Genomic DNA, 12395 nt, shown 5'->3' on the forward strand with positions numbered 1-12395 from the left:
TTAAATAAACATCAGGCTGGCGTCATTAAGTAGCAGAAGCAAGACATTGGTACTTGGATGTCTGCTTGTCGGGTAACAGGTATACTCCTTGTGCCATTTGGAAATGACAACATTGGCCAACAGAATGAATTCCTTGCGAGGTTTCGGACGCCTTTGGAAAAATGGGAATTCTCGTTTTAGAAATATTCCAAAACGTCGCGATGATATGATCAGCACCGCCGGTCTCTTCGGGGTTGCTTAGTTACCTTTGGGAGGAAAAGTCCAGTTCCTGGTTTGCAAGGTAAGCGATTCACGCGATCTCTGCGGGGTTACTTCCGATTGTCTTCTTCCGGATAGATGCGCAGGTCACAAACAGGTCAAAAAACGCCCCATGCTCAAGGTTCTTCACTAACAAAAAAAAAATATATATATACAAATTTCAACATGCTCAAAAACTTAGAAACATGTAGCAATTGGCTGATGTACTGCTCCCCGGGAGCAAGGCTGCTAACAATCATCTCAGTACTGTGAAAGATATGCAAAATATTCAGAATTTCGTTAATACACTAACAAATATGCCACAAGAAAAGAAAAAAAAAGGTTTAAACGGACCTTTGTGGCGTAACTGACAGTCGTGATACAAGCAAACGTTATAATAAAACAAGTAATGGGCTAAGAATCTTCAACGGATATAACCGATGCATTTCGTTTTATTCAAGTGACTTTTTTTAAAATCTACAATACCATTTTAACTATTCATGTAAACTTCATACCATTATATCGTCAATGATTGTGCTACTGCACTTTTTTCCTTGTAATCGGTTCTACTATGGCACATTCGAAAGCGATAGAAACTTGGCGATAGGAACATATTATAATTGCTGTTTAACAAAAGCTTTGAACACTGCAGTTTAAAAGAGGCTTTTAAAAGAAAACGCTTCACTGATGTTAAAATGGAAAAACCACTCGTTTAGAAACAGCGCATGAAAAAAAACCCTGCAAATGCGAAAAAACACATCCACAAGAAATTAAAAATAAAACGGATTAGTGACATTGTCATTGGAGATGCTTATATGGACAGTAAATAAGGAATTTAAATTAAATATACAGTGAAGAATAGATTGAACAGGGAACAAATTGATTAAGCAATGTAAAACCTGTATTTTCCGAACGGTATTGCTTAATTTTTTGGGGAAGGCTACTAACATTTACAAGACTGTTTCATCTGTGCTGGGCGATCTGAATACTTGACAGATAATTGTTTTAGATGTTAAAAGCAAAACGTCACAAAACATAGTCCCGTTAAAATTGTCGATTTATCGGTTTAAAAAGTTTGCAACGTTTTTTGCACTAAGGTGTAAGTCACCTCGCGGCGCACAGGGATGAAATGTGAAATACACAGCACAGAGAAGACTTCAGAAACGCAAGCATATATAAAATGATAGAATTCAAACCACATACCTCAAATATAATTTAAATCCTGATACATGCAAATGACGTAAAGTCACATTATTAGAAGTGCTGATTTGCAGTACTTCTCCGATTCCGTCTTACTGCGATGCTGCTAGAAGTCACTAGGCGGCGCTAGAGACCTGATGGAGCTCCGTGGTCTCTTGCCTGCTGATGCTGCAAAGAGACCAAACCGTCAGTGGAAGCGGTTCTCTTGTCGTTCCTCTTCAGGTACAATTCGATCTAGAAAGAGTGCTTCTTAACAGTCCAAGTTATTCAAAAATGGAAACAGATTAACATGCAAAAATAGCCGAAGTGCGCGCTGCTTTTCCGCTTATTCTGTTCACCAAAAAAAAAAAGCAGAACACCCTCTGGGGAAATGACATGAATTAGATGTATGTAATGTCTGATTCATTGCCTTCTGCAACTGCTCAGTGTGTAATCGGTATAAGCTGAATTGTTTTCCGCTTGTTTCGAAGTCCCTCTCTTTGCAGCAGTACTGCAGATGTGCTCAAGAACAGGGGCGTCCTGCCCAGATCTAGATATCAATAGAATCTCAAGGGCGTCTTCGAATCACGCCGAGCTAATTATTCACAGCCTATTAAAAAAAAACAACAACAACATTTCGTGATAATCATTGTAAACTTTCTCTGAAAAACCTCCACAGAAAAGGATGCAATCTACATATAATTTCACGGTGTCATTCCCCAGAAGTCGTTCTGCGGGCATTTTGATTAATGTGGAGTTAATGTATTTGTTTAAGAAACAGACGTGTCGATTTTTAACGCCACTTGGCAAAAAGATTCCGTAAAAATGCGGCCGGGATCGAATAACGCGTTAATTAAATTATATTGTACTGGAATGTTAATTATTTGAAAAAATTGAAAAGCCAGTTTCCGATGACCCTTCCGATTATACTTCATGGAATAACCCTGGGCATTTTGGTAGAGATTATTCTTCGATTAATCGACCATCAGAACACTGTCGTGTATTAACAAATTATTTTCCTTGAAATGAATTTTATAAGCAAAAAGTTATGTTTGTTTTCTTTTGCCTTTATAAAAGCTGTTTGCACACATTACGGAGAACAAATGACATGGTGGAAAAAAGAGAAATTATTTTTTTAAAATTAAAGTTATCCGGTTTGAACTACAATCATTGCTACTTTCCTAAGTTTTATTTAATGAATGATATAATATATGATTGTAATAAGACATTGTCTTAGATTCACTGAATGTTTTTAAAGGGTCGTTTCTTGTCACTACAGGCACCTGTTCCCGTTAAAAGTATTATATTTTTATTCTCAATGTTGTTGGGTCTTTGTCGTATTTTTGAGGGAGGTGTTAATAATATGCCAACTCATGCATTGTTCATTCATGTTTCGTGTATGGACAAATAGCTCGGTTTCAGTATTGTAACTTGTGCCTAGCAGAAACAAGACTATTATTTGCATAACGTTTAGTCGTCTGAATCCTGAGATATTTAATGATCCCTGAAGATTAAGTGAAATATAAGTGATATTTAATGATTTGATAGATTATACTGTTTTTTCGCAGTAGACAAACATGTCGCAGTCTAGCTATTATCAATGTGTGTCACACAGTATGTGCTCACATTATATCACAGACATATATACAGTATTATTCAATTATGCACACTGATATAAAGGCTACGTGTGTCTGTTAAAATGATAACTACAGTGTTTCCACTTTAACCGAATGTTCCCTAATATTTTTATATAGGCACGACGCAAGTTAGAAGGTACAGATAAAAGATGACAGTCTCACAGAAGAGTAAAACAGGGCGTTATGATGTGGCCATAATTATACCACCAAATGTACTCTGCTTGATAAACGCATACCAAGACTGTTTTTCTCAAATCTGTATTTTTTTGTATTTGAGTTTTTTATGTATATACTACATTGTTATCTGAAATTTACCTGGAAATCTGTATATTTGTAATCCTTATATTTAGAGGGAATCATACAGAACTGTCTTGTAAAATATATGTCGTTTTTCGTTACTCAGAACAGCGAATAATCAAAATACTACTTTAAGTTGCTTATTATAAATATACGATACTGTGCGAAATAAGAAGGGTTTTGCATTCTGTCTGAAGCCTGGTTAATCTTAAACTTGCTTTGCGCTAATTCAGCTGATGAGTGCGGTTCCTGCAGTCTTGCATTTGTACATTGGGTGCTTGTGAAATTCATCTTAAAACTAAGGGCAGATGGGATGGAGGGAGTGTCTGTGTTCACATACAAATCTTGCAAAAGCGAGTAAAGTAGCGCCGTTCCCTACCGAGGTGACAGGCGACTCTTTTATTATTCTGAACAAGATCGGGACACCCCAAAAACTCCCTCGACGTGTACGGAGCGCTTCCCGTGTGCCGCACGCTAGAGTCGGAGCCTCGGATAAAGAAATACCAGGGCTTACGTTGTAAAGTCAAACGACCTACGCGTAGAGAGTTGAACGGTGTCCCCTTTTGAATCGCAGTTGCTATCCAAACACAAACAAACAGAGAGGAGCATTGGAGTTAATCACCCGCAGAAGGCGTGTCCGAGGGCGGGCGCCCAGACGCGCTGCCCGGAGCTCTGAAAAGTGGGAGACCTGACGTCCACCAGTCACACCAAAGTCTAACTCCGGCAGAGCGCGGGCCGGGAGCACGGGTGGCCCAGCAGCGAACCACCGCGGATTTGCGCTACACTCTTCACACTGCGAGAACTGGTCGCAGATTTGCCGTTCACTGGTTTTTTTTTCCCCCGTTCATTCCCCACCCCCCACCCACCATGAACTTTACATGGAAGACCGTGGACGGCTGTTGCTGACGTTTAATTGGAGTTCAACGCTTTGCGCTAGATCGACCTTGTGGATTAATGAAATCCGGCAGCGTTTACTGCAGGCGACAGTGGGCATCCTTTTACTGTGGGGTAAGAGCTCTATCGCGCGTTTCATGAAAAGGAAAATATCCGAAATGCAGGGTTGATAGAATGTAACAAGTACTGCGTCTCCCTGTGCAGGAGTTGTCTGCGATCCGTGAGATTTCGGAGGCTCACGGTGTTAAAAGCTCTAACGATAAAATAGAGGCTTCATAAAAACAATACAAAAATGCATTTATTCATATTTCTACAGTATACGAACATAAGAGACAAATATAAAGCAGTTCAATGACCGTCGTAAGTAAAACTGTTAAGGCACCATGTAGATAATAATTTTAATTTACTCCTGCGTGTAATGGTGACTTTTGCTGTCTCAGGACTTACTTGAAAAGTATGCACTGTGGCTGGCGCGCACACATTTCAATAGCATTTAAAACTGATTATATTGGACCCGCTGCCATCAGGACAAATGTTTACAAACAGCAACGGAGACCCAGCGCTTTGAACGGCTGTCAGTCACTGGACAAAAAAAATGAGTTGGTCGATCGCGCTCTTGGGAGGTTAACAATATCACTTTCCCTTCGCTAACTGTTGGGCTATAGGCAGAGAGGCTGAAGGCGAAATGCAGGGAAAACTAGCCACGTTTTTTTTTTTTAGCGATGATGAGGAATGCACAATCAAGGCATCGGTTATGGTATGAGTTTCGAGAACACGTGGGAGCAAATATTGTTTCGCCTAAATGACCTGTTTTCTTGGCTTCACGGCGTGGGCGTTCAGACGTTGCCTAGCCTGTGTTTGCCCATAAAGCAGGGACGATTCGAGTTTAAGCCGTGTTCGGACAGAAGCCTGCGTTCGTTTCATATAATTAATAAGAATTATAATATGAATAAAACAAGCGACTCAAATAGCAATTAAAGACCCGATATTCTTGAGCAATTTAAAAAAACAAGCGACTCAAATAGCAATTAAAGACCCGATATTCTTGAGCAATTTAACAGCAGCCCCATAGTAAGGATTTGAGCTACAGAGTAAAAAATAACCCAACGATTATTATCCATAATTTATAATTTTGCAAAGTCTCACACATTCAACCGAAACGTTACCTATGCCTTTTCTCTGGTTAGGAAAATACTTTTCGTTGGTATATATTGATACCAGAACTAAAAAAAAAAACTTTTTTAACAGGCGACCGATCAATATGTAACTATTGTTTCAAAAACTGAGTCACGAAAGTACTATTCACGGATTGTATCCAAAAATAGTTTAGCGCCTGACTGTAACTTGAAATAGATCCATGAAACCGCTGGCTGAATATTAATTTTACTACCACTGATGATAACTACCGATAATAGTAGTAGCAATAATCTAAATAAGTGGTCAACTGATCGTGACATTTATATAAAAAATAACCGTCATTATTATTATTATTATTATTATTTTTGTATCCTGTGATCGATCTGGTTAGCGATAAGTTGAAGCGGTCTTGGAGCTACGAACCCGAGGCACCCTCCAGCGGCTCGCGCGCAGTCCTCCCGCCCTCGGCAGCTCGAGCCGGCGGAGACCGAGTCCGGTCGGTACCGGCGGCGGTCCTGGGTGGGAGAGCGCTTCCTTCCTCCTCTCGCTCCCCACTTTTAAAAGTCCTTATCGGTAAAAGCTCCCGAGCTGCGATTACTAATAGTCCTAATGGCCCGACTTGGATGTCAAACGTTGCGTTTTGAAACCATTAACAGTTGTAAACACCGCAGCGACTGCATGCTGAAGTTCTGACTCGACGCGAGAAAAGTTTGTTATTCAGATGAATGCATCTTGCTCTTATTTTTATGTCTTAATCAATTCCATTTACAACACAACTGGCGTACAGGACAGAAGAAGTTATTCTTTTTCATCAACCTACTGGGCCCCGTGATATTCCACTCCTTAAGCAGCACAGAATTTTTAAATGTGGCAAATAAAATTTAAAACGTTTGTGGGAAATGGGAAAACATTCGCGTGATTTAATGTACGTAGTACCAACCTCTGTTAAAAATGCATTTGGACTTTTGTGTTCAGACTTGCGAGTTTATGGAGATGTTTAATAGTTCATTTTCTTCCTTTTACAAATTCAAATTCACACACGCTTACATGTATGTACAAGACTGTCTTCCTTCGCCTGGAGCTGGAAATCTTTTTCTGGGGGCAAGTAACCATATGGAATAGATCCCCCACATTGTAGATTTAATTTATTTAGTCGGTCACATTAGGAGTGTGTTGCTTTTCTCTCCTTCGGTTATGTAGACGAATGGTTACTCCAAAAAGGAAAATAAGGCCAAAACCTTCTGCGCAGACACCCGCACCTCCCTGGCTCCAAACACTGTCTTTCTAATTAATTAAAACTTGCAAGTTCTTACAATTCCTCCTCCCGACATTACATTTAATCGAAAGTGAGAAAATTCTCTCTTAAACCAGCGACTTCAAAAAGCTGTCGAAAATCAAGCCTGTGACCGTCACGGTGCAAGATATATATAAAACAAAATCCCTGTCTCTGTTGTGAAAGTTCTTCGGGCTCCCAGTTCTGAAGGTTATAAAATGAACGAAATTGTCCGCTGATTTTAAGCGAAATAAAGGACAACTTTCAACGGTAGACTTTAAGCTTCACGTTGGAATTGTTCAAACAAACAAACCAACAAAAAAAAAAATCCTTGGAATTCTGTGGAAAAATTCCCTCCTGAAAAAAAAAACGTTTTCACCAAACGAAAGAACGAGATCACCAGAACAGAACAGAAATCGCCTCGACGCGTTAAAAAGGGTCTAAATGTCACTTCCAAAACATTTCCCACACGTGGGAGCCTTAAAGGGAATTCGCCTTCGTGGAACGTTTTAACTCCCACCTTTTCTTTTGGCTCTCGGATCTAAAATGATCGCCCACAGGGGTATCTGGTGATTGCCGCCGAGTTGGAACAGAAAAGCATTTTCTTGTTTTCTTTAAAGAACTTAAAAGTGTGTTGCCCACTTTTGTCCATTAACAGGCCTGGGTGCGCTATTTTTTTTTTGGCGGGGGGGGGGGGGGTTCTCATACCTATTAAATAAGACCCTGCATGTACACTTAGCTGCAGAGTGTGTTTATTCAAATGTATTGAATTGTATTGGTTCCCCTCCCCCTCAGGGACGTTAAGCAGTTGACCAGAGAGTTCTGCAGAGGCCGGCTCCCCCACCCGCAGGTGAAGATGGGAAGCAAAGCGCTGCCGGCGCCGATCCCCCTGCACCCCTCGCTGCAGCTGACCAACTACTCCTTCCTGCAGGCGGTCAACACCTTCCCCGCCACCGTGGACAGCCTGCAAGGCCTGTACGGCCTGAGCGCCGTGCAGACCATGCACATGAACCACTGGACGCTGGGCTACCCCAACGTGCAGGGCCTGCGGTCCACCCTCACCGAGATGGCGGCGGCCCAGAGCCTGATGGACGCGCGCTTCCCCTTCCCGGCCCTGCCGTTCGCCGCCGCCCACCTCTTCCACCCGAAGCAGGGCGCCATCGCCCACGTCATCCCCGGCCTGCAGAAGGACAGGCCGCGGTTCGACTTCGCCAACCTGGCCATCGCCGCCACCCAGGAGGACCCGCCCAAGGCCGGGGAGCTGTCCAAGCTGACGGGGGGCCTGGGGAGCCCCATGTCGGAGCTGAGCAAGCTGTCGCCCGACAGGAAGCCCAGCCGGGGCCGCCTGCCCTCCAAGACCAAAAAGGAATTTATTTGCAAGTTCTGCGGCCGGCATTTCACCAAGTCCTACAACCTCCTCATTCACGAAAGGACCCACACCGACGAGCGGCCCTACACCTGTGACATTTGCCACAAAGCCTTCAGAAGACAAGACCACCTTAGGGACCACAGGTAAGGGTGTTCTGGCAACTAAACCTAGCTGTAATGGTTTTGTTTTTTTTCTAGTGAAATATTGTAGTCATTAGCCATTGGGAGATTTGTTTAGAATATGTCGTGGATGAGAAAATGTAGACTATAGCCTTCCAGAATAAAGAGTTAATCTTAAAATACATATAATTTAATTTAGGATGATGATAGTCATAGGGATATTAGCAAGTGATCTATTTTGGCTCATTTATCGTTGGCAGTTCAAAGCAAGGTCCCAGATCTTGGTAAAATATTGGTATTATTGGTCAAATATTTGAGTTCCAAACGTCTGAATTGTCCCTTGCCGAGTGCAGAGCAAGTGAGTGCGGGCTGACGGGCCGGAGAGCTCTCTCGCTCTTGCAGACGGGCTGGCCTGTAGTTCTAGTCCGAGGCCTGAGAGGGCGCTCACGTCCCGCGTGTCAGCGAGCGGCAGTTCCCTCGCCCTGCAGAAAAACTGCTCCGAGAACGTCTTCAGCGCCACCGCTGCAGAAATTCAGAAACCCGTTTAAGGGACTGCTGTGTGAGTGGTAAGGTGTTTTTTTTTTCTTCCTTTCGGGGCGCTTCCACTAAACCAAACTCGTGTATTGATTTTCAGGTACATCCACTCCAAAGAAAAACCGTTCAAATGCCAGGAATGTGGAAAGGGATTTTGTCAGTCGAGAACTTTAGCTGTGCACAAAACATTACACATGCAGGTAAGCTCAAGTATTTTAATTCCCTTCCACCGTTTGCCTTGTGCAAATCAAAGCATTCCTTTGATCCAGATAGACTGGTTGAAGAAATAAAGCAAAGATTGGTTATATTAAGATATTATTTGATCATTCTTTTTGCCTACAGTTTGATGTAAATGTGTATAAATAATGTACACTTTCAGCTTCTGTGTTATTTTATAGGCCTGTGATAAAATACGTTATCAATACGGAACTTGTTGACTCTTGTCTATAAATAGATTCAAATTTTGAAGGGAGAACAAATTTTAATAGCAGTTCAAACAGACTGACGTTCTGGTTTTTTTATTAATACTCCACCGTTTATGTGGAAAATATCTAAATATAGTGACATGTAAAATATGGCACATAACGGTACCAAAATACACCTGGAGCACATAATTTGCTGTGCTAGTAACTGTTAACAAGGTTTGCAGTTTTCTCTGATGTGATATGTATTCTACATGATTGAACTTAGAGCTACAGCTTGTCATTGTGAAGAAAGTGAACGCTTGCCTACTTGTGAAGTAAATATTGAATAAAAAATAATAGAAATGACAAACGGAACGGAAAATCTTTGTAAAGGATTAATCCTTTGCTTGCTTCAAATCTAAACAGGAATCACCTCACAAATGCCCCACATGCGGAAGAACCTTTAATCAAAGAAGTAACCTGAAAACTCACCTTCTCACCCATACAGACATCAAGCCTTTCAGCTGTGACCGGTGTGGAAAGGTGTTCCGGCGCAACTGTGACCTGCGAAGGCACAGCCTGACACATACTCCTCCGCAGGACTACTAACGGCTATAACTATTGGAGCCAATGCCTCTTGTGGGGAGAGAAAAAAAAAAACGTATCGGCAACCAAAATTAAAAACGAAAGCAGGACTAAAACAGCAACAAGAAAGTTTACCGGCATCACAAACGGGACTGTAAGGACGGATACAAAACAGAGCGAAGGACTATCCGACTCTGCGGAAAAGAGTTGATCGCTCGCCGTGTACATACCATGGCTCGATTTCAGAGCTTCTGTAAATAACTTTTTGTACTGTCCTTTTTTATATATAAAACGTGTACAAAAAAACTAATTTTGGAAATATGCTAAATGTATTTTAGAAATAAAGAAAATCTACTATTCTCAATTTGTGTTATGCTGTTATTATTTAGATGTATGCGCTTCACCTTTTTTGTTTTAAACTCTTGAAGGGGTCAAATTGATCTTAAACGCTTGGCACTGCAGGTATCAACGTGACAATCGTTGCCCCAAAACAGAAAGATTAAAAAGATTAAACAAAAAAAAAGTTCCAAGTATTTGATATTCTCATTCAGTAAGGATGAACACGCAAACCGTTTTATTAGCGGTTTTGTCCATGTTTGCACCGTGTAAAGTAATTCTTTTACAAGTGTTTTAGATGTTTATTCTTGAAAATGTAATGGGGGCTTCGCTAGCGCCCAGGTGTTCTTAGTAGCGGTTTCATTCAAACGCAGACTGGTGATCATGTCTCACGGAGATTTCACTTGTGTATGAAAAGCTTCGCGATTGAGTGAAAATTAAAACTTTCAACATTTAGGGCAGCAAAAACTTTGTTTTTTTATTGTGAAAATTGTTGTTCACTTTTTAACTTTAAAGCTGTTTTTTATTTTATTTTGCTGGTTTACAAGGGGGCCTTTGGCCGAGGCCGTTATGTGTTGTCTTCATTTGCTGTGTTTTTGCCAAATGAAGTTAAGCGTGAAAGCATGAGGCATTCAAAAGATTGTGCTTTATTTCTCTATTAACAGCTATTAAGGGTTTTCTTCCCCTCGATGTCACAGAAATGCGCCTTAATCGAAACAATACGTTTTTGCTTATTCCGAAATAGATTTTTTTTTCTTCTGCTGGGGAAGCAAGTTTTCAGGTTCCGCTGTTTATTACAGGATAAACGGTCGAGAAACGAGACCCCGCAAGCAGGTATAATTCAACCGAGCAGAGGCTACAACGAGCCTTGGGTGAATCGGAATGTAACCGGTTAGTAGTCTAATGTCAAGCCTTCCAAAAATAGTACGTGCTGCAGACCTGGGTGTCCAGTCCCCCTTTTCGGCTGCTACTCGTTTTGGCGCTCGGGCAGTTTTACAAAATAAAAGCACAGGAGTTCAATATTTTTCTGTCGTTGATTTTATTAACTATTAACTAATGTCAGAAAGAGGGTCTCCGGAAAGTCATAGTTCAGCGGACCCGACAACGTGAATGTATGTACTGTGCCCCAGCAGGCAAGGTTAAAACCGAAAAAACATTACCCACTATTTATCAGAATAAACTGGAATGTTTAAAATATCACATAGCTGGCATAGACCTGTGTCGACCTACACGTCCGTAGAGTCTTCCGAGAGTCTAGTTACGCCGTGTTTCATGTTCAGTGATGATTCCCGGTATTTGCATGGAGATCTCAACGTGTGTAACCGTTGATTTGTCACAATAAATGTAGTAGGTCCCGAGGAGTTTATTGTTAATTGTCCATTTAAAGGAAAACGAACAATTCATGTAATGCTATACTTTCTGTAAAAAGAACTGGTTTAAACTGTTGTTTTATTTGCTTAGTTTTTTTTTGTATGTTACTGTTCTTAAGGGAAAAAAAATCAGTACCGTATTTGCCCTATAAAGCGATGCACAGGTCACACAAGGATACATCGCAACAACTAAATCAACCCCAAATCACAGCTGATTGACAATATGCAAGTGAACAACATGGTTTTAATTAAAGAAGTAAAAAAAAGAACGTGTGAAAAGGAAATGGAAAAAATACAGGTTTATATTTAGGCAGTAATTAACTTAAGACAGCTGTCTGTTAATATGTTACGCTCTTTTAATTTTAGAACGAAACGTGTTTTTGGTGTCGGAACACAAATTGTATTCTTTTCCATACGTTTTGAATAAAACCTGTTTAAATTTATCGTCCGTTGGGCCTTTTTTTTCCCTTTTTTTGGAACAGCTTTGGTTGAATCTAAAAAACCCCGGAGAAATGTGTGTCTTCGGCATGTCAGACAAGTGATCTGCCAGTGAATCGTTTCCAGAGCGCCAATATTCTCAGTACTTCACCGAGTTTTAATAAGCGTTTCTCTTTCTCATGAAAGGCGGATTCCGCTATGTAGGCCCGTGTGATAGGCCTAATGCTTCCAGGTTTACACTTCCGCGTTACCGAATCAGAAACGAAGAGATTCATTTGCCTTAAGCTATGAGTTGTAAAATGTATCTCAGTGTACAGCGCGCAACACTTTGAAATCTGTTTCAGGGCTGACTTTCTCCTGCTTTTGTCCTTATGATTGAAGGCCGCCATGTGTTCTCTAGCAGAACCATTCATATTGTTAAAACGGGACTAATAACCCTAATCAATTACAGTAAAAGCATCGAAAATACATTAAAAAAACAATATATTGAAATTACATTTATGTTTCAGTAAATTAATGACCTACAACTGAGCCACGTATGGGTGGATTGAGGCAGTAGATATTACACAAAAAAAAAACATTTTAT

At 40.9% G+C, this 12395-nt stretch overlaps 1 protein-coding gene across 2 annotated transcripts; it reads left to right on the forward strand.

The window, feature by feature from the left end:
* Positions 1 to 4000: 4000 nt before the first annotated feature.
* On the forward strand, positions 4001 to 10029 carry osr2 (odd-skipped related transciption factor 2). 2 transcript variants are annotated; one of them, XM_006635978.3, is made up of 4 exons: positions 4001 to 4358; positions 7450 to 8166; positions 8777 to 8876; positions 9507 to 10029. In XM_006635978.3, the coding sequence occupies exons 2-4, from the start codon at positions 7511 to 7513 to the stop codon at positions 9687 to 9689; spliced, it is 939 nt and encodes a 312-aa protein (XP_006636041.1). In that variant the 5' UTR covers positions 4001 to 4358; positions 7450 to 7510; the 3' UTR covers positions 9690 to 10029. The 2 variants fall into 2 exon arrangements, with proteins under 2 accessions (XP_006636041.1, XP_006636042.1); XM_006635979.3 differs by having other exon boundaries at positions 4003 to 4358; positions 9589 to 10029.
* Positions 10030 to 12395: the final 2366 nt, after the last annotated feature.

Source organism: Lepisosteus oculatus, chromosome 10, assembly GCF_040954835.1.
Source record: "Lepisosteus oculatus isolate fLepOcu1 chromosome 10, fLepOcu1.hap2, whole genome shotgun sequence".
In the NCBI taxonomy this organism is placed as follows: Eukaryota; Metazoa; Chordata; class Actinopteri; order Semionotiformes; family Lepisosteidae; genus Lepisosteus; species Lepisosteus oculatus.